The sequence below is a fragment of the Caloenas nicobarica genome, chromosome 16 (genome assembly GCF_036013445.1).
Source record: "Caloenas nicobarica isolate bCalNic1 chromosome 16, bCalNic1.hap1, whole genome shotgun sequence".
NCBI lineage: Eukaryota > Metazoa > Chordata > Aves > Columbiformes > Columbidae > Caloenas > Caloenas nicobarica.
The window spans coordinates 2,099,280-2,126,129 of NC_088260.1; the positions used below are offsets into that span (position 1 = coordinate 2,099,280).

The 26,850-nt window shown below is 38.8% G+C and overlaps 1 protein-coding gene across 12 annotated transcripts in view; it reads left to right on the top strand.

Moving 5' to 3' along the window:
• RIMBP2 (RIMS binding protein 2) overlaps positions 1–26,850 on the top strand; it is a 127,568-nt gene that overhangs the window by 67,895 nt on the left and 32,823 nt on the right. For 9 of the 12 annotated variants that reach the window (XR_010607112.1, XM_065646748.1, XM_065646742.1 and 6 more), the window contains 7 exons: positions 4,741–4,830; positions 10,610–10,732; positions 14,169–14,273; positions 16,891–16,941; positions 18,256–18,276; positions 20,918–21,122; positions 26,239–26,390. Coding sequence is in view for 11 of the 12 variants with exons in the window: in XM_065646748.1 (XP_065502820.1) it covers positions 4,741–4,830; positions 10,610–10,732; positions 14,169–14,273; positions 16,891–16,941; positions 18,256–18,276; positions 20,918–21,122; positions 26,239–26,390 (747 nt within the window). In the remaining variant the exon portion in view is untranslated. The remainder of the gene's footprint in view (positions 1–4,740; positions 4,831–10,609; positions 10,733–14,168; positions 14,274–16,890; positions 16,942–18,255; positions 18,277–20,917; positions 21,123–26,238; positions 26,391–26,850) is intronic. The other 3 variants (XM_065646740.1, XM_065646749.1, XM_065646750.1) reach the window with 1 other exon arrangement.

Consider the following 26,850-nt stretch of genomic DNA (forward strand, 5'->3'; position numbering starts at 1 on the left):
GAAAATCAGAGTGGTTTTAATGGCAGTTTGTTTACAGGCTGTGTCTCTCAGCCTCGCTCTGTTCGTTTGCCCGTGTTGAGGTTCTTAAATATTTCTAGTGTGTACTGTTGGGGATGAGTCAGCTTTGCCTTTAAAATCGAGCTCTTACAGGAAGAAAAAAAAATTAATTCATGGTGATGAACCTGACCTTAGAAGTGAGTCATTTACAGGGCAAAAATACATGAGAAAAGATCAGAAGATTCTTCGTTTTTCCTTTTTAAGTACCTGTAGACTAGAGGTCTTCACTTTTCTCTTGGATTAGTTCTGTTCATGTATCATCAAAACAGAGAACTATCACAGGGGATTATAATCAGAGTGCTCTAATACAGTCATTCCAGGTTACTGGCAAAAGTAAGTCTCACAGAAAAAGAGCTACAAGTAAATGAATAGTGTATAACGTTTTTTTAAACAAAAATAATTGATGGATGAGCAAACTAGCACACAGGGCAACAGATGCCTTTCTCCAGGCAATGTAGAACCTTGTTACCCAGACAGTGGTGTCAGATTGTATTAAATCTACAGAAGTCATCCTCCTACCGTGAATTGTTGTAGTCAGTCCTCAGATCCATAGGAGAATTTCTACTTTTGCTCTGTTATGAACACATATTTTTGCCTTCGTTTCTGCACTTAGAAAGATGCAACTTATATATAAGGTAACACGATTTTTATGTCTTTTATTTTTAATTTTTTGTGGGGGTTTGTTTATTAATCGTCTCATGTTGTGAAGTATGTACTGGTGTGTGAGCCGTTGAATCAGTGCAGTGCTTTGGGCACCCCTCAGAAAATGGCAAACCGCAGCGCTGCTTGTCTTTGTATCCGTTTGGGAGGGATGTCCATTTTGTGATTCAGTTTACATTGCAGGTTTTGAAAAGATCATCCTTAGTGTTGTTTTCTGAAATCAAAATGCCTGTCTGAGCTGAGAATGCCTGGAGCATTCCTGACATGCGGCAGGAAATATCCTTGCTGTTTGGAATTTTGTCTGACATGCCAAAGACATTTCAAATTCTTTTTGCAAATTATGTTATATATGGTCCTGACATTAATACAGTTTGATTGACATGCCACTGCATATGTAATATAAGTAAGTATGGTTTATGCTTTTTGTATTTAATGTGGTAAAAAAGCTTAAGCAGGAGCAATCTAAGCTCTGTGCAACATTAGAAAAAGGTTGGGTTTGGTTTGTTCTGTAGCTGGTTGATGCTGATCTGTGGCAGAACTTCCAGCTTTTTCTGGGATAAGGTGAAGTAGTTCTACATACAGCTTCTATAGTTTCTTTCCTTGTCATTAATTTTCCGTGTTCACTTCTCTGTAAAATTTTTGGATGTATGCTGGACTAGTAATTAAACTGCTTCAAAGCCTTGATTTTTTTTTTTTTTTTTTTTTTTTTTAAATGGCCATTGTGTAGCAACATCATTAGAAAGAGGATGACAGACTTCAACTAATAACTGAAACCCACTGTCAAGAGAAGCTCTTTTGGAAGTACGCAGCATTGCTTCCTTTCCACTTGGCACATTAGTCTGATAACGTTTGTCAGCATTTGCCATTATACTGTGTCTTGGACTAACTGGCACGATGAGTTCTTCATCCTCACTCTACTTGTCTTTACAAACAGCTGCCGTGGGTTGATTTGAATGGGTTCAACAGGAGACCTCATTTGACCCCAGTAAAATGTTGCTTCTTAGGCACAATTAAATTGTCAGCGTTGTTACATACAGTGAATAAATGAAGAACAGGGGAGAGGGCAGCAGGGGAAAAAAGACAAAACTCTCATTAAATTTGTAAAAAGTCAAAAGCTATTTGTATAAAAATGTAGAAAGGATGAGGGAAGAGAGCGTGGCAATGCTTTCCACAGGTTTATTCTTTCTGAATCACATCGAGCTCCAAAGCGCATTGTGAAAAACCACAAAAATTCCTTGTAGGTCCAAGCAATAACAGAGTGGTGCCTCTTTGCGTGTTCCCTTTAGAATCTGGCAGAGTTACTCCATAGAGAGCGGGGAAGTCGGTGTTGGAGAATCCCCAGCATGCGCAGGCGGCCGATCCAGCCCGTTGCCAGCAGGTCTGTCGCTGGTGATGCTGCCCCATGTATTTACTGACCTCTTCTTTCTGTTGACTTGGAGGTTCTGCTTGGCATTAGCAGTTGTAAGAGCTAAAGCGGGAAGTGTCGCCCTCTTGTTAATGCATTCGGTGCTAGCTGCCAAGTAAAGGAGAGAAAATGGAAAAATACTTTTATTTATTTCAGTACAGCATCTTAAGGAAGCGTAGCCTTCATGTGTGAGAAGCTGGAATTTTCAGAAGGCATCTGTTTCCCTTAAAATATGTTTGAAGTTTCAAAGCTCTTTCAGGATACAACCATCAAATCCTAATGAAGGCAACTTGGACCATAGGTATTTATAAGACTTCTAAACACACTGATAATATATACAAATACCTTATATCCTTGTTGCAAATACTGCAAGTGGCAACTTTGCACCGGAGTTTTAGTTGCTGGGTGTCCATGTGTGGATTTTTTAGGCTAGAAGTGTGCAGGGAATTTCCGCTACTGTTTCAGGTGATTCTTGATCTCTGCAGATTTATTAATAGTTGGGATGGGGAGCATAGGTGGGCTTTATCCTGGCAAATGTGAAAGAATACTGAGAGGAATTGCCACTCTCATGGACAGAGATGCAAGTGAAAAGAAATAGGCTTATAACTAAGAAGCAACGAAACTGGGATAGTTACTGCCCCACTTCTGTTCATCCTTGCAAACAACATGATAAAATGTATTTTCTTCAGGTAGGACTAACAGCCAGCCCAGTTTTGGTGCTATCTCTTAGAAACTGGTTTCCACCCTGGCGAATTTAAGCAGGGTGTGAAAGATGCTGGCCTAGATTGCCATCAATTATTCCTCCTCTCCTCCACCCCTGTTTCTGCTTGAATTCCTTTTAATAACACTATTAAAACCTGGTAACTCATTGTCACTTGTTCCCCATCAAAGTCAGCTGAGCAGTATTGGTTTGTAACAAATGCAGATTGATCCATTAAAGTCGGCGTCAAATCTGGCTTGACAAAAGCCCGCAGTTGGAAGGGCTTCAGAGCAGGTACTGGAGCTTATTTTCAATTTGTGAAGTGCAGAAAAGACACACAACGCTTTACAAGTGCATTTCAGTAATTAATAGCACGCAACGATTTATTTTCATATCCAAGGAGCTGTTCTGTGCAGTTTGTCGATATTATAAAAATATTTACTGATTTAATTCACACCTTTGAAAATGCAACGTGAGCTAAGAAATTCTTCTTGTTTTGGCCCTCAGAACTGTCTGGCATCTCACAGAGCCTGACTGCCACTTTTAATTGCACCCTGAACAGCACATTTAACAGGCTTGAGAAATGATAATTGCTGAGCTCCTTAGGTGCCAGATGACAGGTATATCTGCAGTCAGGAGACACTGAATATTCTGCAGTTTGTCGTCTCAGTTGAGTTCAGTGCAGTAGCGTTTAACGCTTCCCCCCGGTGATGGGATGTTCTGGAATTGTACAGTGATGGTGCTGGAACATGCCATTACTTCAGCTGAATTTTCACTATGCTTTGGTTATGTCCAAATTTCACTACGAGGCTGGCATTCCAGGTGTGGGCAGAAACGCAGCATCTTTGGTGGAATTAATTGATATGTTAATACCGCTGTTACTCAGGATGGCCTTTTTCTGTGTGAAAGGTTTTATAAAACTGATATTTTAAGCTCATTTTCTATGGAAAAAAAAAATTCACATGATGCTGTTTAGCTGACAATACAAATTTTGAACCCAGTGATTAATTTCAATCAGATTTGGATGTCACAACTTCTTAGGTGTTAGTCAAGTAGCCATCATTGAAAATGCTAGCGCACAAAAGAAATTGTTGGAAGAGTCAGAGGATGCTGCTATTTTTTCCTGAGCTGATGTATTTTGATTAGTGTGACCTGACAAGGCATTTCCACCCCTCTAGTTTGACCTTTGACTGTATATTTGAGGTTTATTTACTTTCCTTTTTTCCTCCTTATAGTGCTGTCTAACTAAATAAAAATACATTCCTGAGGCTGTAGTTGATACCTTCATCTCTAGGCATAGGTTACAAGCCTTTTGACTTTCCGTCTGCATTTCTGATTTGCCTGCACTGATGTACATAGATGCTCTACCCAGATTCTGAAAATGTTGGTGTTACAATGCGTATACATACATATATTATAAACAGATATACATTATAAGTAAAGTGAAATTTGTGAATGTAAGAATGTGTACATGAGTGTACATTCCGGTTGTTGCCTTTTGCCCTCAAAACACCTTCTGAAGACCTAAGTTCAATAGCATTATTTTTTTCTGGGAGTCTCTTTCTCTTCCCATCTCTAAGTGTGGCAGCCACATTTGGGCTCTTTATAACACCCACAAGGAGATTTTTTTATTACTATTTTTATAGGCACCAGGCCTGTGAAGTCAGATCATCTCACTTTGCTTGCACATCTTTAATCAGATCAGCTACTGAAAACACGTGGGTTTGCGGCAGAGCCAACTCTAATTGCAAACTAATCTGCTGCTTCTGCACCTTCCCTGCCTTTGGCTCTGGGCCTGATATTACTTTTAATAGCTTGTTAATACCAAATAATGCAAAAACATTGCTTCCTTAAGCACTTAATAGGATGTGCTGTAATGGAGATAAATGGTCTGTAACACTCTTTACTTGTGTTTTAGGAAAATGAACTGAAGGATGCTGTGCAAGAAAAGAATCGCCTGAGCCTTCAGTATGCGAGTGTGTCCCACAGAGCTCTGCAGTATGACCAGGTAACGTCACGGGCACAGACGGCAGAAATTCGTTTGTTACAGAAATTCTGCTGCAGAGTGGGTAAAAGTGGGATGGATAGTCATTTTTTCTGATTTGTGTGCTTCGACTTGAGAACATAAAATATTTCAATGAAAAACAAATCACCAAAATTGATTTCGTAAACAAATGTTAGTTTCAAGTGAAAATTTAAGACACGCTGACAGTCTTTAGAGAGGTTCATCATTCCTCTGCATATTTTCTTAGTATTGCAAATTGTTATTAGTCTTTGGTAAAAAGACCTTTTTAAGTGGTTTTGATGAGATTTGATTGAAAAATTCTTTTTCTGAAAAATACTAATAGAAATAATTGCTACCTAGTAGGTTTTTTCTCTACCCTTCTGCGTTTTTTCTTCGCATTTTTAATTTTCTTAATAAAATGTTGAAAAGCTGTTGTCCAGCAGCAAATGTCCCAAACTCTATTTAGCAGTTGTTATTCCCCCTGTTGCATGGCACATGGGGTAGTCCCAGCTGTCCTAGGTCCTGATATAAAAGTTGTTTTAATAGTAAGCACGTGTCTTCAATTCTTTTTTGTGCCTGTTACGGGAAAAATTTATCTTTCTGACTCCAGTGGGGTTATATCTATGGCAAATCCTGCATGGTGCAAGTAGCATAGGAAGAGAGGTTGATGTGCCTTACCCCACCACGTACGAATTCGGTGGAAGAAACATCACGAACCAGCCACTTTACAGGGCTATATTCAGCTAAAAATAAAACTCCAATCTGGGATTTCTACAGGGCTTAAGTGAGTTGCTCGGCAACCTCATTCATATCAGAAGAGCTGTAACTCACCCCGGCTCTGATGAAAGCCCAGCCTTGGAGCTTGTGAACCAGCGGGAGCTGCTCGCTGTGGTAGCTGCTCACTGTGGTAGCTGCTCGCTATGGTAGCTGCTTGCTGTGGTAGCTGCACACTGTGCTAGCTGCTCATTCTGGTAGCTGCACGCTGTGGTAGCTGCTCGCTGTGGTAGCTGCTCGCTGTGGTAGCTGCTCGCTATGGTAGCTGCTCGCTGTGGTAGCTGCACACTGTGCTAGCTGCTCATTCTGGTAGCTGCACGCTGTGGTAGCTGCTCGCTGTGGTAGCTGCACGCTGTGGTAGCTGCTCGCTGTGGTAGCTGCTCGCTGTGGTAGCTGCACACTGTGCTAGCTGCTCATTCTGGTAGCTACTCGCTGTGGTAGCTGCTCGCTGTGGTAGCTGCTCGCTGTGGTAGCCCTGCCATGCGTGTGTCACAGAGCAGCCCACCGCTGCATTTCCAAACCAAAGGGGGTCTGATGAAGTCCCGGAGACAATGCAAATCACTAAAATTCAGAGATCATCTAGTCTGCATTTGGTGTGTAGCCCCTGGTATTGAAGCAGACCTGAAACTTCCTGTGGCTGAGGAATTTAAATGGCTTTTATATAAAAAGGCAGTGTAATAATACTTTACGATAGGAGGAAGCCATGTGTATCATAGCATCGCTTAATTTTATTCATCCATCTGTCTAGAATGCCTCCCTTTCCTAATGTTTCTCTCTTCTTTTTATTGGTGTTTACACGTTGCCTTTACTCTTTGCTTCATGAGGGACATGAAGTCTTAGGCAGTTTTGTATTCCAGCTGACACAGGAACCGCATGAAGCATTAATTCGGTGAAGGGTCAGTATGCTGGTGACGCTAAACATGTTAGACCTCTTTCTATCAGAAACTAAAGAACTATGGGGTTAGTAATACTTTATTAAAGGCGATATTTGTCTCTTACTATAGTGAAGAGCTTGAGGTACATTGAAAAACCTAGCAAAAGCAATTTGAAATACAAAGGTAAAATGTCAAACTTTGACACATTAGGCACTTAGTAATAAAATTACCTTTTACTATTGTAGTGTCAGAATTTGTCATGCTATCGGTGTTTGTTCTTCAAATATATTAAATACTGTGAAAGGCACAAGGCAACAATTCTGGATACATGTCGACTAATTGACTGCCAGAGCCTCAGTAGGATTATGTACCCTCTCACTTTTAACAATACAAAAATACGCAGTCTTTGTGTTTTCCTTCTTGCATAACAGGTGTTCTGAGGGAATTACTTGGCGTTTTCTGTTTGGTGCTTTTGGTTTGCTGTTGGTTTTTTGGTTTGGGTTTGGTTTGTGGTTTGTTTGTGTGGTTGTTGTTTCTTGGGTTTTATTATTTTTTTATTGTTGTTGGGTTTATTTGGGTCTTGGGTTTTCTTGGGGTTTATTGGTTGGTTTTTTATCACACACAATGAGGGAGAGGATAGATTGTGCAGTTTAGATCACATTTTACTATTCAGAAAGTGTAAACCACAACTTTGGATGTGGAGGCTGGAGCAGAATTCTAACAGAGTTCGGGCTCAGCCCTGAAGGGGAAAACCTGCCTGAAATAATTTATTCTTTTTTACCCTTGAGAGCTGGCCTGAAAAACAGGCCAACTTCACCCAAGCAAAGGGAGGTGGGGGAGTGTTTCTGCATTCTGTTACAGAGCACAGATAAAAATAATGCTCGTTTTTGTACAATATAGTTGCTGAAATGTGGCTCTAGAAAGGAGTCGGTATGGGGATGGCTACCTTTAAATCCATAAAATAAAGCTGAAATTGCACATAACTTCCATGGTTTAGTTTTAGTAGTCTGCTTAAAAGAAGCAGTTTCTGGAGTGGAGAACTTGTGAGAAGATGTTGTGTCCATCGGAGTGCTGTGACATGGGGCTCTCACTGTCCTGCTCGGCTGAATATATATGGGCTAGTGGGTTTATGTAAAAATACAATAGGTATGATACATTCAGAATTTATTTCCACTATACTTGAAATCATACCATTGTCATGGTGGTTTCAGAATAACGTTTTCTGCACAGTGTCATTTGTTTGAGAAATTGGCAGGTCAGTGAGGTGAATGGTGGGTGCTAAGGCTGAAGGAGCTTTTCACCAATGAAATAAACTGCTGGTTTTTTGGTGTGCTGGTTGTCAAGAACTAGTTTCTGATTAAGGGTTCGGCAAGTGCAGTATTCTGGCCTTCAGAACTGACTCAAATGAGGGTGTAAGTGTGAATGGATGGGATGAAAAATAAACTGGTTGATGCATTGAACAGTGAAACATCCCAGATCAAAATGTTCCCTGTTTCCGTTGCGAAATTAGAACTGTTTATGATGGCATTCTATTTAGGTCAACTGGTTTTGCCACTGGGAACATTGATGTTTTGATGTGCTCTGTGTGTAATTCAAGTTCATGTATATCCCATATGTTGTTAAACAGGCTGCTTGGAGAGAACATTAAATTCTCATTTAAGAACAAATGTTGTCTAAACAAAAAAAAAAAGGGGGGGCAAATGATAAGACTCGTCAAACTTTATGCTACCTTATGGGTTATATAAATGCGTATATCACAGCATTCTATGTGATGCACAGTCTTCAGAGGCAAAAGTCATGGCAAGAATGCCCTGTAGAAATGTAAAAATTTTTCAGTGTTGCTGGAAGTAACAAGAGGAATTATCGGCAGGTGGTGGGTAGATTTGGTTGTGTTCTTTCCAACCTGCAAAATGGAAATCTACACAGAAGTTTGTTTGGAAGCTGATCTGCCTAAAGGGAAAGTAGGGAAATCACCAGAACCATTTCTGTATTCCTAAACTTCATTTAATTTAGATATGTGCTTTCAGATCGTAAATTGAAGTTCCTGAGATGTGTAAAATATTTGCAGTTCTACCTGTCTCTAGTCCATCTTTTTCCGAAATGACATTAGCAGCCTGATAGGTCCCATTTATTCCGATAGCCCCTTCACCGCCCATGGGGAAAAACACCCCGCAGAAAAGTGCCATGCTCACTTGCTCCCTAAAATTATTCATACTACAATGACTAATAAGTTTTAGAAAATCCTTTACAAAGGTGGTCAGTTGGTATCAATTGTTTTAGAGAGAGGGAAAACTGAAGTTTGAGGAAAATGACCTTTTCTTGAAGCTTGTTCAAAATATTGTATTTCATTCACCCACAGTAAATTAACTGAGAATCACAGACAATATCAGTTGCATCGTTGATGGTGAAACCTCATTGCTTCCTTTTTCCACTCCATTATTCTTCAACAATATACATTGAATGATCTGAACAATGAAATACAATATAAAGGATGCAGGAAGTTAATAGATTCTGAAAAACCATTGTTTAATAGTTTCCTCAGTTATAAAGAAATGGGGGAAAAGGAGAAGAAAAATCTGTGCACAGAAGAAAAATCCTGAGGTTGACAATAATTGCATCAGTTCTTGTGGAAAACATGATTTGTTCCATTTTCCTCTTTCTTTTTTCTAGTCCACTGCACTCTAAAGAGCCCTCTTACAAAGATGGATACAAGGGCTGGCTGTGACCACTTAGATTGTTTGGTCCATGGCAAAATTTGCAAGTTAACAAACTGGAGCCAGAAGGCAAATAGAAAGGCTTCCAAAACATCGCTTTACAAAACGTCCAGGAGATATCCACGGCAGATTGCTTAATGCCATTTGTTCTCCTCCTTTTCTAAAACAAAACAAAACAAACCCGACAAAAACAAACCCAAACAAATAAACACACACACAAAACTCAAAACCAAACCAAACTTGACACGTCTTTGACTGAAGTCAGAAGGAAACGTGAGCCGCACCGCGATTAAAGCCTGTTCCTTATCCCGGCCCTTTGTCCTGCTTTGCTTTTCCTGCCACTGTTTCTGCACTGGCTTCAGTTAACGAAGGAAAACAGATACTTCTTGGAACACTGTTCACTAAAAATATGATGGCTCTTTCTTTGCTTTCCTGCCTTCTACCAACATTGCAGGGAAGAGGAAATGGTATGTGAACATTGGGTATTTTTTTTACCCAGCTGTTTATTGCTGGTGGGTTTTCATTCTTAACGTAAAAATTGCAGTTCCCAATGTGATACAAGCTGTGACAATCCTATTGTTATATATCAATACAGGACATAAAGTCATAATATAATCAGGGATAAGAAATCAAATTTTCAACTGATATGAATTGATGAAAGAACTTTTCAATGGCAGGATAAAGCAGTGTAATATGATCTTTTCTTATTTTCTATGTGTGTTTATGAAGTCACTCTTGCTGATGATTCACAAGATGTTGTATAAAAAGAGTTAGTCATACTGAAATGGTTAAGCTAGCACCAAGCCAATTAAATCAGAAAACAAATCTTACTTGATGAGTATCTTACCCTCCAAAAACCTTCTGTATGCAAATATTTTAAGGGAGAGCGGGGATTTTGTTGTGGAACACCACCTGTCTTGGATTGTAGAGACACTGATTTCAAATGTTAGCACAAGCTGATCATGGATATTTGAGTTTATTCTGAAGTCAATTTACACCAAAGAATAGTCCAGAAAAGTGTATATGTGAGTTCTATTTCTATATACATGTTAGGTCTGTCTCTTTATATAGAACTCTCACTGCTGATGCCTCTGAGATCCAGAGAAATCAGGAATTGTTTGATTGTCATTTATTTTGTGTGCTATATTATATTTATTTAAATTTACGTAACTTAGGCATTAACTACAATTAGTTGCCAGATTGTAGTCCTTGTCGAAAGAAAATGTGTTTCATGCATACATGTAAATGAGACGCACACAATTTCCTCAATAAACGTGCCCTTCCATTTTTTTATGCTTCTTTCCTATTTGTTGAGCTTTTTTCCTTTTCCATTTTAACATGCAGAAATGTTTGTGTCAAATACAGTTTTCCCCTCATTAAGTAGCTGTTTGATCAATAATCACATTTTATTTTTTCTAGGTAAAATCAGACTATGACCATCTTAGAGAGACCCTTCTCAGAGTGACCAAAGAACGAGATTTGGCTCTAAAGGGAAAACACCAGCTCCAAGCCAAGCTGGAGAACTTAGAGCAGGTCCTAAAGGTCTGTATGATGCTGTAAGGTCCAACAGTCCGGTACTTGCATTGCTTGTTTAACATTCCTGATGTTCATTCAGTGAGTCACAGAAGCATAAGTGCATTGTGGACTAGGGGACTGAAAGCCCCTATTAGTTTATGATAAAACATATGGAATACAAGTCTCCTTTTTAGCACTAACCGTGCCCAAGCATATGCAGTTAATCGTGTATTCCATGTGTGTCCTCATATGCTCGGGAAATTAGTAGTTTGAAAAAGTGGTTTGCAGCTTTCCAGCCACTGGAAAGTTTTGAGAAATATTTAGCCTAGTTTCCTTCTCAAAAGAGAAATTCAGTTTCTCTTTTTGAGAAATTCAGGATGTATCAACAAAGCAGAAAAGGGAAGATGAAGAACTGCTGAATTAGCTCACTTTTGAGAATCTTCCCAGTGCCTCTCCCATAGAACAGCCCTGATTTTGTGATGTGTTCAGCCAGCTTTTCCCATTCATTCCGCTGTAATAGTGCCCACCCATCTGCAAGCACAGATGACAAGTCCTTTGATAACGGTACTTGGGTGAGAAATCAATTTGCTCCCATTCAGCCTCATGTATGAGTTTTGTCTCATAAACAAGACCATAGTACTTGAAAGCCATTTGAGTTTGTTCTGGCACTAAGCAATTGCGAATTTTAGAACAGTAAAAGTCACTGCTATAGGAACAAATGGGTTTGTTTTGTTGGCAGCTGTGGGTAACACCATGCACCCACTGAAACGGTTGCAGCTATTATAGGATGGCCTATTAATTGTCAGACCCCCCTGGTCCCCATGAGGAAGCCAGAAAAACAAGGACTGTTTGAACAGATCCCCTAAGTGCTATTTCAAAACCAGTTTATACTATACAGCTGTCTAGCTCTACAGTTTGAAAGAAAACTGAGATATGCACAACATCCCCAGTTCATTCTCTGCTGCATAGTAGGATTCTTGCCTTGAATCTGAAAGACACACTGAAAAGTTTCCTTCCTCACGCTTTCTTTGAAGGATAGAGCGTTATTTGCCAAATGTTTTGAAATATGAAGTCCTTACTGTATTTTTTCTGTGCTGGTTTAGATGTGGATTTGCTTTCTGCTGTTAGAGTAACATTTTTAGAATCTCTAGAAAGGGTGCGAACAGGGAAGTGCAGATTTACACGTGTAGAAAGTTGTAACCTGCCTCCCAGTAAGGCCAGGGACAGCATGGACAACTGGATTGTCACCACAAACCATGACAATGTCAGTCCTGACGGAAGACGCAGAAAGATTTCACAGCTCAGAGCTTCGTCCCCGTGTTCCAGTGATCTCTGCCGTCCACTCCCACTCCCCAGCTGCTCCCTCGGGCTTGGAACAAGAACTGGCAGCAGCTGATGTGCAGATCGGGAGCGCAAACCAGATTTGCAGGCAAAAACAATTTGTGAGCAGAGCGGGAGGGGAGGAATTTCTTCTGGTTTGGGGGAGATTTAATTGCTGTGCTTGGGGAGGGACAGATGCTGGGGTGAAGAGATCCTTACTGCTTTAAATACTAAGTAGATCATGACAATACTAAAATGCCTGAGAGATACTTTGAGGTTAACATAGATGAACAAATGGTCTTTTCTGACCCTAAAATCTGTGAACTGTAGCTCATTAAATGTGTATTTTAGGAAACAGAGAAATGAAAAGCTGGGGAGAAGCACAGATCAAGTATCACAATCTGTTTTCTCATCACAATTTATAGATTCACTCTATGGTCACGGTACTGATTATTGATCTCTGCAAAGGACTAGAAATGCCCCGTAGTAGCTTTTGTAAAAGCAGTAAGAATGTAACAATATCAAAATATGGTGTATCAAATCTGGTTCTAAATCTTGAGAGAGTGAAGTGAGACCTTTATTTCTGATAATTATGGATTTTAATTAAAAGTGTGAGAATGACTTGATTGCCTCACAATTTCTTGAATATAAGAAATGTGCTGATGCTCCATCAGTGTCAAATTTTACATAAGACTTGATGGAAGCTGCTGAGCTCAGTAAACCTAGCGTCATGCTAATTTAAATCATGAGTAATACTAGTTCACAAAATAGGTTATGTTTGTTCAGATGAGATGACAATTGGAACCATTATTTTTGGTCATTATTAAATAACGAGAATAGATATTACCCATGAACAGATCCATTTAACTTTTGTACAATACGCAGTTTGGAAATGTCTACAGTTAAAATACTGAATTCTCACAAAACTCCTAGAAAACAAGCCATAGTTAAGAGTCAAAACTGATGAACTGGAAATATGTTTGATTTTGTTGTTGTTGCTGTTGTTTTTAATCAACACATCAAATGAAAGGAAATAAATTCCAAGCAGAGGCCAACTCGAGTTTGGAGATGTTTCTGCTTCCTTCGCAAACACACGCAGATTGAGAGGAGTCAAGTCAGCCTCACTGTGCTGTCTCTCTTGGTTATGATTAACATTTAGCAGGGAATAACAGCTCATTAAAGGTTAGCAATATGCTTGATAACATTTTCTCTTCTACACAATAAGAGCTTTTTTTGGGCTGTTCTTGTCAATTTTAGCGATGCATTTGTGTTTCCAAGGGTTGATTCCTAATAGGTTTTTGTGCAATAACTCATGGTGCTGCAGATAAGACATTGTGCCTCTGCTCTGAGAGTATTATGGGAATTATATGTAATTTAGAAAATATCTTTAATACCAGCTTCACCAAAGAAGAGATCGGAATCTATAAAGAGATCTTTCTTAACTCCCATTTATTAACAGGGTGTTTGGAAGTTATAATGACATTGGGAGAATAATATTAACCTGTAATGAAAAAGATTTTATCTGCAAAGGGTATCTCGACATTGTTCAGCTTGTGCTTTTCCCAAGAACCTTTCTGATATTGCTTTGAATTATTAGTAGCAACAAAACTTTAAAAGTTGGGTTTGAGTCGGCACAGTCACTTTTGTCCAAATCCACCCGTGTTTGTTTTGCTCTGTCCAGTTTGCTGAAAATAACAGGCAGAGGTTAGCAAAGAGAAGCTCTTTCTTTTGGGTCATCATTTGTGAAACAAATGACAAAACTATGTCCTAGATAAAGAGGCATTTAGGGAATTGTCAAGCTAATTTTTTTCCAGGCTTTTAATGTTTTAGCACAACGCCACTTCTAAATGTGTGCCCTATGGATAAAATGGGTGCTGTTCACTTGTGCATCGCTGAGGCCACATTGCTGGCAATGACAGAGGCATATATCCTAAAAGAGATTGCTGTCAAAACGCCCGAGTTTAGCATTGGCAATATGCCTCTGAGTACTGACCGAATTAAAACCCTCTCCGGTTTCCCGCTTGCCTCTCTACCAGAGAACTTTCACGTTGAGATGAACATCTGTGAGTCTGGAACGGCAGAGTTTGGCTGCAGGTAGAAGATGTCAAACCTCCTGACTGTTTTTCTGCTTCCTTTGACGCAGCATATGCGAGAGGCTGCTGAACGGCGGCAACAGCTGGAGTTGGAGCATGAGCAAGCCTTGGCTGTTCTCAACGCCAAACAGCAGGAAATCGAGCTCCTGCAGAAGGTGAGCGGAGAAAGGGCAAGTCGGGGGAAATGGGAAATTGCAGTGCCCGGGCACAGGGCACAGAACGGAGCTTCTGCGTTGAAGGAACTTAAACCACCGCTGGTTCCTGTTCTGCATGATTGCCCGTGCAGGTGTAACAAGGGGATGGTTGCTGCTGGATTTACAGGACTGTAGGAATTGATTTATACGTTTTTGTGCCAGTGAAGACTAAACTGACCGGTATATATAAGTCCTTGTATTTGCCAAGAGGGAGGAAAGTGATACAAGTACGTGGATTTCCTTTGTATTTCCATTGCTTCCCCCTATATTGTGCTCAGAAATATTTCTGCATTCCTTAAATGTTAGGAAGGAATCCGGTCCTAATTTCATGATAATCAAAATGTGGAGAATCCACCGTTTCCTTGTCAGTTTGCTGGAAGAGTCCATCATTCTCACTGACACACTCATGTTTTGTTAGGATTTCTTTGCCCTCCTCTTCCAGACACTGGCGATGCTTACAACCACCTTTCTCCACTGAATTAGATTCGAGTCCTTGTCAAGGTACTTACACATCACAGTTGATCTTCTTTTTCATAAACTAAACAGTTGTTTAAGTACCTCATTTCCAAGTTCATTCTCTAATTCACGGATCAGTTTAAAACTTTTTTTTTCACATTGAACTTCTTCTTAATATTCATTAGAATATAAAAAATATGGTACTGAGTTTCAGTCTTTCCAAAGTCACTTAAAGCTGCAATTGTCTCAATACTAATGTTGATTTTTCCAATTGCTTGAGTAGATCAAAACACAGAAATAATAATGCTAATGATAATTTGGTAGAAAATTGGCATGGACAGACCTTCTCAGCAGAATAAAAAGATACATCTAAACATAGTTTGCTTGAAATAGAAAGCTGCACTTGACCGAATGAAATATTTCAGTTAATTTTCTTTTTAGCCTTTTGCTATTAATCTATTTAGGCATATTTCAAAATGCAGTTTCTAGTTATTTGCAGCTGTTATTATTTAAGCTTTCACATAAATTTTGGACTTAAATTTCTTGGCATATCTTGTTACTGTCATAAAGTTGCTGATGAACCACAGAAATGTGCACTTCAAAACAAAGCAAGTTACTGTTAGTCTGATGCATTTGCTGTCACTTTCTGATATTATAAATAAAAGTTCATTGTGTTTTTAATATATGTACAGACTGATCAGATCTTCAGCCTAAAGGGAAGAATATAATATTGTTCATCAAGGGTTTGTGTTGATGGGGAATCAGATGGTGTTTTTCTCCAAGAAAGCCGTAATACAAGATAGTTCGATGTAAAAAAGAGATAGCTATTGATGCAGGTTTTCCAGTCATTTATCAAGAAGTCATATTCTGGGTAGATTTTATTAAACTTGTAATGATGGATAACACAAGGCTTTCTATTACCTGTCATCATATCTTTGCTAATGCTCATTGAGCCAATATTTTGTCAGGTGCTAGTGATAAGACTTATCACTGTAGTACAAGAAGAAATACAATTATGCTTTCAGGACCAAAGGAAGGCTTTACTTTCATGCATGACAGTGAAGTATAGTTTGGGTCTATGTTTTTCATTGTGACTTTATGGGCTGGCCCCGCTTCCACTGAAACCAGTAACGGAGCAGGGTGGCCCTCAGAGATGAGGAAAACGAGGTTAAGGTGTGAGCATCCATCATGGGAGTATCTTGCCCATTGAAGCAGAAAGTCTGTGAGGTGTTGTCCTCTGCTAAACTGGAGGGTTCAAGACTTTTCTCTGAGTAATGTGCAGAACGTGGTCTTTGGGTTACCATAATAAGGAGCTAAGAGGCAAAGTTAGTGCATCACACACTATCAGCCTGATACAACGTTAATAAAGAGTTTTGCTTATCTTGGGAAAGCTTCAATAAAGAAGAGAGTGAAAACCTAAACAGAAATAAGCGAGGACAGCACAAAGTTACTGAGTCCTATTTTTTTTTTGTTTCTAATGTTTAGACTTTTCCTGACCAAAATTCGATACCTGAATTTCTGAGCTACATAAAATACGCTTTTCTGCTCTTATTGATTCCCGCTTTTCTTCTTTGACCCAGTTGATTGGACCCTAAATGTTGCACCTCTGTTTACAGACAACCTTTCTTGTGGCTGCCTTGAAATGGTTTGTGAGCTACTTACTTAGATGATAAATACTGTTGCTGCATGTAAAGAATAAGCCTAAGTTTGGTGTTGCTTTCTCGTACCTGGTATGGAAGGTTTCTACACTATGAACCTCCTGCAATGTAGAATAACAAACTCATTTTTCAGTTTTAATTTAGAGGGTTTCAGAAATACTTCTGATGTGTTCTTGAAGTGCATTGAGCATGTTCATCTTGGTCCAACAAAACACCAATGCTATTAAGCTTCACCAAGATTCAGTCTCCTAAAAATAAGTAGTTATTTCAGTGGCTTGGAACCAAAGCTCTATAGTTATATTGACATCCCTTCAAGACTGTAATTGGCTTTGGATTTGAGTAAACAGTATGCTACTTTACGTAGTTAGAGCAAATTATATGTGGCACGACTAATTAATTTTTCCTTTTTCTGTTTTCGTTTTTCTGTTTTCCTTCCCCTGCCTCCTTTCCTTTCTTAAAACAAGGCTCAGGTTGAAGCTAAGAAGGAACATGAAGGAGCAGTTCAACTGCTAGAGGTAAGAAGGGATTCTTTGTCTTACCTTTGCTTGTGGAGGTCATTATGAATATGATAACTTTACAACGGCAGCACTTGTAAAAGTTTCAAGTAATATGTAGGCAAATAAGGGTGTTTTTCTCTTCTAATATAATTGCATTCTTTAAAGATTATAATTCTGTTAGGGATACATTAAGTTGAGCTGCTGGAAGTGACGTGTGGACCTCAGTGTCTCTTTGTATAGAATGGAAATTTTGGTACCATTTTTTGTAAAATACTGTTAGATATATAAAAAGGAAGTGTTTACTTGTGAGAATTGTTATTGTTTAAGCTGGAAATATAGCTGCGCATACCAATCAAGTACCTAAGGTTCCTAATTAAATACTACGTAGTAAACATAAGGTAAAGTGTCAGAAAATACAGATGCACAATAAATAGCATACTAACTGCATCCAGATTTCCCTTCGTTCTTTTTGCTCTTCATTTTTTTCATGCAAAATAGGTGTCCACTGATCACTACCAAACTTGTTTTCTTTTCTAAGGAAAAGGCATTAAATGGTTATTAAGTCTTAACAAACAGTACATGTCATAAAGAACACACGATACCATAGATTGATAACAGCAAGTGCATTGTCAACATTGCACTTAGAACTCTGTTTATAGCAGAACACAATTTCTCGTCTTTTTACCTTCTCACAGTTGTTCTTCTGTCTGTACTTACTGCTCATGCACCGATGGAAGGTGGTTTTTCAGGTGCATTGATCATCTTTTAAAAAATTTGGTTTAATTGTTTATTTATACCGATAAAAGTTAATGTTCCCACAGAAAGTGTTTTACGCATATGCTTTCATTATCATCATATATATTACACTTGTCTTGCCTTTAAGAATGTAAGATTAAATTATTATTTAGTGCCTGGTAGAAAGTAGATGATGCAGGAAAACGTAAGTAGAAATAAAGCAGGCAAGTGATTATTTACACTCCCTCAAGCTTATTAAAATTTCTATTTAGCTGATTTGTCTGCAACCTCTGATTTTGCAGAACCCCATCAATGTTTCCTAAGATTTTGCTTTTCATTGCCATGAGGCCATTATTTTTTAGCATTTTATTTAATCTGCCTTTTGCAACTTAAGACCAGCAGCGCTATTGATTTCTGAAACGTTCTATACCATGGTTGGTGTTAATGCATGTTTTTACACGTGTTAGCTGTTCTAATATATTTTGCTTTGAAATGTGGAAAAAAAAGTGTTCAAACCTGTTTTTATTTCTTTGTTTATTTCCCATCTCTTCGTTTACTGTGTCTTGTTTGGAATTTATTGCTTTGCACTTCATCCAGAACACCTTGGACAGCATGCAGGTATTTTAGGGCATAAATTCTCCTTTCCTTGTCCTGAATCCTGCACTTTTCCTGTTAAAAGCCGAACCTTGCATGGGATGTGTGCTAGAACCATTGTTACGCGGGCATGCTTGGCATTTATTGGCCCAATACCGAATCACCAAAATCAGGGTTTTTTCTATAAAAGAGGAACCATCAAATATGACATGATTTAATGAGAACTCAGATACTGGTTTTGCAAATGAGTTTCTTACGAGCATGCCCAGTAAGAATGGTTTGGTAGTTCATTCTAGATCGTAGCTTTCTGACTGGATTTTGTCTGAATTCAGATTGGCACTTTTTTAATACGAAGATAATTTCATGTGGTATTTCCACCTGAGGCTGATTTGTTGAGCCATGTACTGAAAGCCATTGATGCTACACAAATAATTAAACTATGAAATGGCATCTCTGTAACAGAATGTGTGAGCTCGTTACTAGTCTGAATTCCAGCCTGTCCACCTGGAAAGTTGCTCATCATCTTCTCTGTCTTGTGCTAACAGTCTCTGTCTTGTGATGGATGAAGTCTACTTCATTTTCCATTTAAGAAGCTGTTCAAGTTTTAGAAATAGCACTATGTATTCCATGAGTCACTTGATAAGTCCCAAGTGAAACACGTTCGTTCTGGTCTGCAGTGGAAAAGGTCTTTCCGTCCAACCACTGCTCTAGGCAGGTCTAGTTTTAAGGAGTTCTAGTAGACTTGGCACTTTTGTACCGTCGTTATTAGGACAGGCTATGTGGGCAGAACCATGATACAGAATAAAAATTCAGCACCTGCCTGAAGTCAAGAAACAAAGACAGGGATGGGGATGCCTCCTGTTAGTACTATCGTGGATCTTATGGTAATTTTTTCTTTATATAGTACCAGCCTTGTGCTCACTTCTAACTCATAATCTTGATTAAAAAAAAGTAGTAAAGATGTTTTTCTTCCGGGCTTTGTACTGTCGTGAGAGAACAACTTGAAAATGAAGATTCTAGATAATCGAAAGAAAGTCAAAGAAGGCATATTCTGAAAGGAAAATCAGTTTTGAACTAATAAATGATAATAATACATTAAATTTTTATTTTCAAAAATATTTTTTAAGGCAGCATTAGCATCTTGTTGAGTTCTGGATGATGACTTTTTATTTTTCATTTTGTGCTAGAGTTTCCATAACTGCATGTGGAAAGGTCAGTGTATATTCTTAGAGAGCTGAATAGCACATCCTTAAATGTTCCATTAGAAAGAGGGGAACCAAAAACCCAGAGCACTTTACTACTTCGTTTGTTTAATGTTCTTTTAAGATTGTAAATAGATGCCTTATTCATGCAGTAAAGTATCAAAGGCTCACATTTTGGTTGCTCAAAGCCACAGTGAAAAGAAGAAAGACAAAAAAACCCCAAAATCAAAGCATTTAATATTTGTGTAAAACCTCTCACAATGTCTCTGTATCTTATTGTTTTCTATTTCATAATTAGTCAAATAGATACTCTAAGACTTCTTTAGCAGAATTAAATCAATTTGTGTCTTATGAATACAAAGAAATTATATCCTCAAAACTCAGTGTTGCTTTTGTTAAGAAAAAAAAAAAAAAAAGGACCAAACAGTACGATCTTCTATAGTAGGAAATTTGGACTTTTGTGTTCTTCTGGGGACTGTTTTGTTTCGCTGTGCTAAGATGTTTGTATAGGCGGTATGTAATATACGTCATTTTCTTGAAATGTAATATGTGCAGTGTTTCTTACATGAACTGAGAACATTTTTCTCTTTCAAGAAAAAGAAACCTGTAGTACAGTTGAATGAATTTAATGGGTGTCCAGTTCTCCTTTGTTGGTACCGTTGTTTAACTAGGCATATTCTATAAAGGGGTTTTTAATGAAGGGAAGTGGTGTCTGTTCATCATAAAGCATCACATTAGGATATAATGTACCAGCTTTTCATACAAGGAGCCTATTAGTGCCTCCGAGCTACTTCTGCTTGCAGCGTTTGGGTCACGGCACCTGGGACATGAGTGTCCCCTGGGTCTCAGCCTTTCTTTGGCCTCTTCCAGAGCAAAGATGTAAAATCTTGGCTGATTGTCCAGGTTACTTTCGGTGTGGTTTGGCAACTTTAGTGAGGAGCATTACTTTTGAAAGGGAGTTGAGCCAGTAGACAGACCCGCATTCTGCATGAACCATGGTGCGAGGGCTCTTGGTGGTGTTTTTTAATACATAAATACACTAATCTGACAATTCAGGAGGCTTCAACTTAATAGCTGGGGATAGGCAAACCTCAGAAATATACCTGAGTTTCGGAGAAAGCTGGAAGAGTACACCAAAGTGACATTCAGACGTTAGTAGAACTCAAAAATCTGTAGGATCTGTTTGCAGGAGTTCTTGGCAGTGACTTTTTTGCCAAAAAATGTGATGAGGAATTTCCACTTTGGAAACTGGGGATGAAAAGGAGTACTCACTGCAACATTACAGGGCCGCTAAAAAGTTTAGTTCTAAATATGCGCGAGAATTTCGGGGGAGAAAAGTGTGACTGTGGGCCTGTTTGTCCTAAATAGTTTGCCCGTCCTGGCTTCCCGGTACTTAAGAAAAATCTGAGAGAGTCGTAACTGGGTCTGATCTCGGTCAAATGTCTGTGTTCTGTCTTGTGAAGGCCAAGGTCCGAGAGCTGGAGGAGAAATGCCGGACACAGAGCGAACAGTTTAACCTCTTGTCCAGAGAACTGGAGAAGTTTCGACAGCAGGCGGGGAAGATTGATCTCCTGAGCAGTAACTCGGTGGCATCCTCAGATATCTCTGGTTCTCCCGGTAAATCTCTATCCCAGTTAATGAACGGAATAGCCACTTCTATAGGTAAAGGTAAGGACCAGCATTTTATTTGTAGATATCTGTTCTGCCTTGTAGCTTTCAAGATGCACCTCGATGACATCAATAGAGTTTGATTGCACAAATGGAGGATAGAATTCACTCCTGTTCCTGTTTTGTGACTGATATAAATTTCAGAGCATCTCTTAAGCCTTTACTGAGGTTGTTCCAGCTTCATTTGGGCACTACTGTGAGCGCAGTTCTCTCTAATTGCTGTTGGGTGTACTGATGAGAAACCTGTGTTAAAATGATGCATTGCTTATGTAAATATCTGCTTCTGTCAGAAGAAGAAAGACTATCTGCATATACAGGCTTTGTTGGAAAACTTTGACAGGGCCAGGAGTTGGTCCGGCATATTGTTGAAGTTCATGAGAAAGAAAGCACAGAGACCCCCATGCTGTGTTAGCCGGTACATCAAAGAAACTTGTAAACAGAGCTGGGTAACTGAATGGAATATTTTGACAAACATGAAAATATTTTTGCTTTAGTTACATTTGTTCAACAGAAAATATACACTTCTTTGTAAAAACTTGAAAGTAAAATATTTTAAAAAAATCAATGGAAGCAAACGCGGTCTCCAAAACCAGAAATTCTGTCACAAAGTGATTTCAGTTAAAGAGGACTTTCATGGGATATATTTTAGCAGACATGAATAGGGATAATATCTACAGTTGCTTACTAAACTGCAAAAGTATGTTTAAATTTTTAACTGTTTAAAATAGGATTTGAACGTGTAACTGCCTGGTGTTTTAGAAACAGAGGGGTCACAACAAAAAGGTTGTTGATTTGAGTTTTAAAAAAAATGAAGAGTGTAAAGTAAAAAAAAAAAAAATTATATCTGTATTGGTTTTCTCACACTTACAGTGCCCGGTATCTTCAGCTCAGTATGTCTTTTTCCAAGATCTATGATCGACTTTCGCCAGGTCTTTTCCTTTTGCCGGAGGCAACTGCTCCTCCTAAGTACACAACTGTGTTAACGATTCATTATTCATAGGAAAATTTAAAAGATTGAGGGAAGAGGTTGCCTGAGGACACTCAAAAGTAACTTGCGTGTAAATCGCATGTTAGATTGTGTATTAGAGCGACATTTTTCTCAAGGTTGAGTGTGCTCGCCAGCTCAGTATCACCCATGCTAGAATTACTTTAACTACTTGTTCTGCAAAGGAACACTTGTCAGGTGATTTCCATTATTTACAGATTCCTCCAAAGTTGTTTTAAAACAAGTATAAAGAGAAGCTTCTGGGAAAATTCTGAGGCATAAGGCCTAGAAATCACAAATCATTTCCCCATCGTTACAGATGAGCAGTTATTTTCACTGAAGGGTGCTAAACTCAATGTGAAACCATGTCAAAGCGAACCAAGGTGACATCCTTCTTTCGTTTCACTTCAGTAACTTTGTATGCTTTGGGTTTTTGAACACAAAATTCAAGCTATTTGCAGTTTTGCCCACTGTGGTGTATATTAGTTTATAGGCCTTTCTGGAGCTGCAAGTCTTACCCAAGTAGATATTAAAGTGCAATAAATTGAGAAATCAGAAGGCATTACCTGATAGCTGTAAGAATTTAGTAGTGGCTTCTTTAATATCAACAGGACTAGCTCTTCATGTATCTAAGGACACGATTTTCAAAGCAACACTTAATTTTAAAGGAAAGGTAATTAGCTATTGAAATGTCCCTGGAGCAGCTGGTGAAGGTCCAGTCTGTATCTCTCCAATTGATCTAAATAGGCTGCAATCCTCAAATGAAAATCAGCTAAACTTTTTGAGCTCCTTGGTCACACTCTTCAAACTAACTTCCATTTATTTTTGAAACACTAATAGAAACCACTTTTAAAAGAACCTTCAAAACATGGCAAACAGAAATCTTCCAAGAAATACTTGACGAAAACCACAGAAAACACAGCTAGGTTGGTACTGAAGTAATTCAAAGGCCTTGCTCGGTAAACATTTTCTCGTAATCTATTGATTTTTATGCCACTTGGAATTCAGGGTCTACAGCACTTGTGTATAAACATCAGAAACCCGTGGACAATATTCATTCTCAGGATGAATGCACTGATAACAATAAAGTAATGTTTAAGCAAGTGGGCAGGATTTCTAATTATTGAAATCAACCATTTCACAATAATGACGGTAATGCCACAGCAAGTTCTTCAAACCAGAAGTGTAATTATTTTTATTATGTGTGAGGAAGAAAGAACAAGAGGGAACACAAGGACAGCTTTCAAAGCAAAGCAAATGACGGAAATGAGATCAGTTTATGGCCAGCTGCTTTGCCTTAATTGGTGATGTCTGAATGTGGCAGGAAATGAAATAAACCCAGAACAGATTAGGACGTCAAAAGTTCACTCTAAACATATAATAATGTCACTATCAGATACAGAAACCTTGAGATTTATTATTCATCAAAGGCTCATTTAAATGGGCTTTCTAGATAATTTGGGTAGTCCATAATGGATCAGCAGTTCCAATAAATAAAACTGAGAGTCTAATCGTTCTTCCTTAGCTGTTTCCTTGAAAGGGTGTTCTTCAGACTTCCTTAACAGATATTTGCCAGTCATGGGAAAATAAAGGCCATTTAGAGCCTATATGGATTTTACAACAATTCGTGGACAAAAATCCTGTGGATTTATAAGGCGCTTCTCTAGTATTTAGAGAAAAAAAAGAGACATATCTGGAAGACGCTGCGAATTCCTATGAACTTACCTCTTGTATTTTTCATTTTTTACTGTTATTTTTTTCCAGAGTGCAAATATAAAATGAAAAGTGCCTTTTTTTTTTTTTCCTTCTTAGTTTCCAGTGAGTCAACAAGTTTTAGAAGAGTCTTTATAGGTCTGATTCCTCCACAATCTGTTGTTCAAGCCCTGGGACACCAGTGAAATTGCCTTGGATCAGCAAGGGATCCTATTTTGAAATTCTTTCTTAATTTGGAGATAAAGTTAGGACAGTTTTTAAATGCAGACATTTTTGTCTGCACTCGTGTATTTACAATCTGTGAAAGCAGACACCCTCTATAGAAATGATCGGGAGATTACAGATTCGGGAGGCTTCAGGAGGAATGTGCTTCACACACAGTGAATCTCAGTTTCTCTTTTTGCAAAGGCATCGCTTGATGTTGCTTGTGTTTACTTTTGTTTTAATCCGACTGTGGCTCTACATGTATAGAATCAGCATAAATTTACATATATTTTTTAAAAGGTCATGAGACGCTTAAATAAGTCCCCTGTACAGAATACACAGGAACTAACTGCTAATGTTGTATGATACAACTTGCCCCAAAATATGTTCTTTCAAATTTATCGCAGTTATGAGAATACCTTGAAAACACAGCAATTTTTAAGCTGCTTTAAGAAATAGATCACATTGTGGTCCCAGATAGAATCAGTCCCGCAGCCTGGGAAGGAGCCTTGGAGGATCAACTTGTGTTGTTTCACACACTTTTCCATAAAGAGGCTGGAATTGGTGGCATCCAGTGCAGAATTTATTGAGGGAGGAGACGTTACATTGCATAAGTAGCCAAATGAATAAAGAAATGGACACTGAAGGTGGCAGTAAGTCCAGTTAGGAAGAACAGAGCCATTCTGCATAGCTGGATTTGGGGCAGAAGCTGTATTTCTGCATACATTGGTGGATGTGGGTCCAGGCTTTCTCTGCTGGAAGGGAGGCACCTGAGCAGGGACGCCTGGGTCTTGTTTTTAGCACCAGCTGCAGCCCCTTCATGTGATGCAATTACAACTGCCACACAGTTTTCCCATTAAAGACTCCAGGTAAATTTTACGTACCCTGTTTTACAAGTGGAGAAAAGAAGACAGTTGAATATCTTCCAGCATCTTGATATTCCTGGAGTTCTTGTTAATGTGTGTTCCTGTCCTGGTTATCATCCTATATGTGTGCAAAGCAAGGGCTGTATTGTCCAAGAATCTTCCTCCACATTTTGAGTGCAGTGCAACTAATTTACTAACAAAGCCTGAAAAATCCAGGAGGTATGAGACCAAACAGCAGTTTCCTTTGAATGAATAATCACAGTTGGACCAATTATTTATAGACTTGGCGCTGACAGGCTGATATGGCAAGCACATTAACAGCAAACAGAAGGAGCTAAATTGGCTAAAGGTTTCTGAACAGGGATGACTTTTCTATTATATATGTGAGAAAGGTTCCAAGAATAAAAAATGTGTCCTTTTCCAGCCTGGGGATTGCTGTGAGCAAGGCTGCTTGTAATTAATCTTTTGTATGATGACTTGTGTATTTCCCTGCTGTCAATGTGCTTAAGCTATCCTGCTGTAAATTACAGCGATGCAGAGAAAATTAATCATGTTGGACTAAGGAGCACACCAGAAAAACCCTCTGACGATATGTTTTGGAGCTCATTCTCCTCTGCAATGTGAATAAAGAGGTTCCACTGATAATTCCCGGAGATGTGTGTCTGGGAAGCTTGTGATTCAGGAGCAGAACATTTCTGTCCAGACTTCTGGCAGAACTGGAGAGGAAATGCTGAACCTGAACATATCTAGGGTCTGAAAAATTAGAGCAGAGGTTCATTATGTTAATGAGAGAGAAAGGAGAAGGCATTCTGCATATCTGATTGTGTCAGCAATGCTCTAGACTCTGCTTTGCTATAACTTCTGCTGATGCTGCAAGTATAATTAGGATGTTGACACTTTCCTGCTTGTTCCCCTGTGGTTTTGGGACTAAACTGACAGTAAAAGGGAAAAAATGTAGAAGTATTTTATATTACACTTTATTGGTCTCTCCTGCAACCTTGATGGAGTTGTTCTTTTTACTCGTGTCCCCTCACCATTAGGCCTGGTTTTGGCTGGAGATGTGTCCAGCCTGGTATAAGGCTGCCTGCTTGGGTCCTCCCAATGTGCAGTATAAACTGTCTTTTCCTTTTTATTCTTAAGTGCTTTAAAAAAAAAGCACAATAAAAATATTCAAAAAGCATTTCTGGAGATTTTTCCTTTTTCATAGCCTATGTCTTCTGTTTTTGTAGAAACTGGAGAGACGGCACTGTAATCAAATTATGTGGTTTAGTACTGGTGTTAACAAGGAGCTCTTAAGAAATGCCTGAGAACAATTACTTATTCCCGTATGTGTTTTGTTCCCTGCCAGGTCATGAAAGTCCTTCTGGAAGTCGTTGTGTGATTTCAGAGTTTATACGACCCCTTCAGATATCTGGAGACAAACCAGAACAATTGTCTGTCAAACCTACATTCCTGTCCAAGTCAAGATCTGGTACCCCAAGATGCAGATTTGATTCAGACGTGAGTCTTTTTAAATTTCTTGCTGACAATGTATGCTATGGGGCCAAGACTTCTCCAGGGCTCCGATGCAGGTTGATCCACCTGCTTTTAGAAAGTCCAGACATGAGTGTTCTCATCTTCTGAGAAAACGTGGTTGTTGATATTTAGGACAAATGTTAAATATAAGGAGGTGTAGGACACATTTTGAAAACTTTATAGAAGGGTATTATTTTCTATGAAATACTGCAAGGTTGTTTTACATGGGCAAACAGCCATGAGGAAAGGCTCTTTAGATCTTACCCTTTACCTTACAGTCCTGAATCTAATTCTTAATCTTTACAGAAGAAATAAATTGAAACTGTGTGCATATTTTCTCTCTGTTTTATATTCATTGCTACTGTACCTGTGAAAGCTGAAAGAATCAAAATGTTTTTAAAGAGATCATAAGCCTGAGTGTGGTGCAGGATATTCAACAAAACAT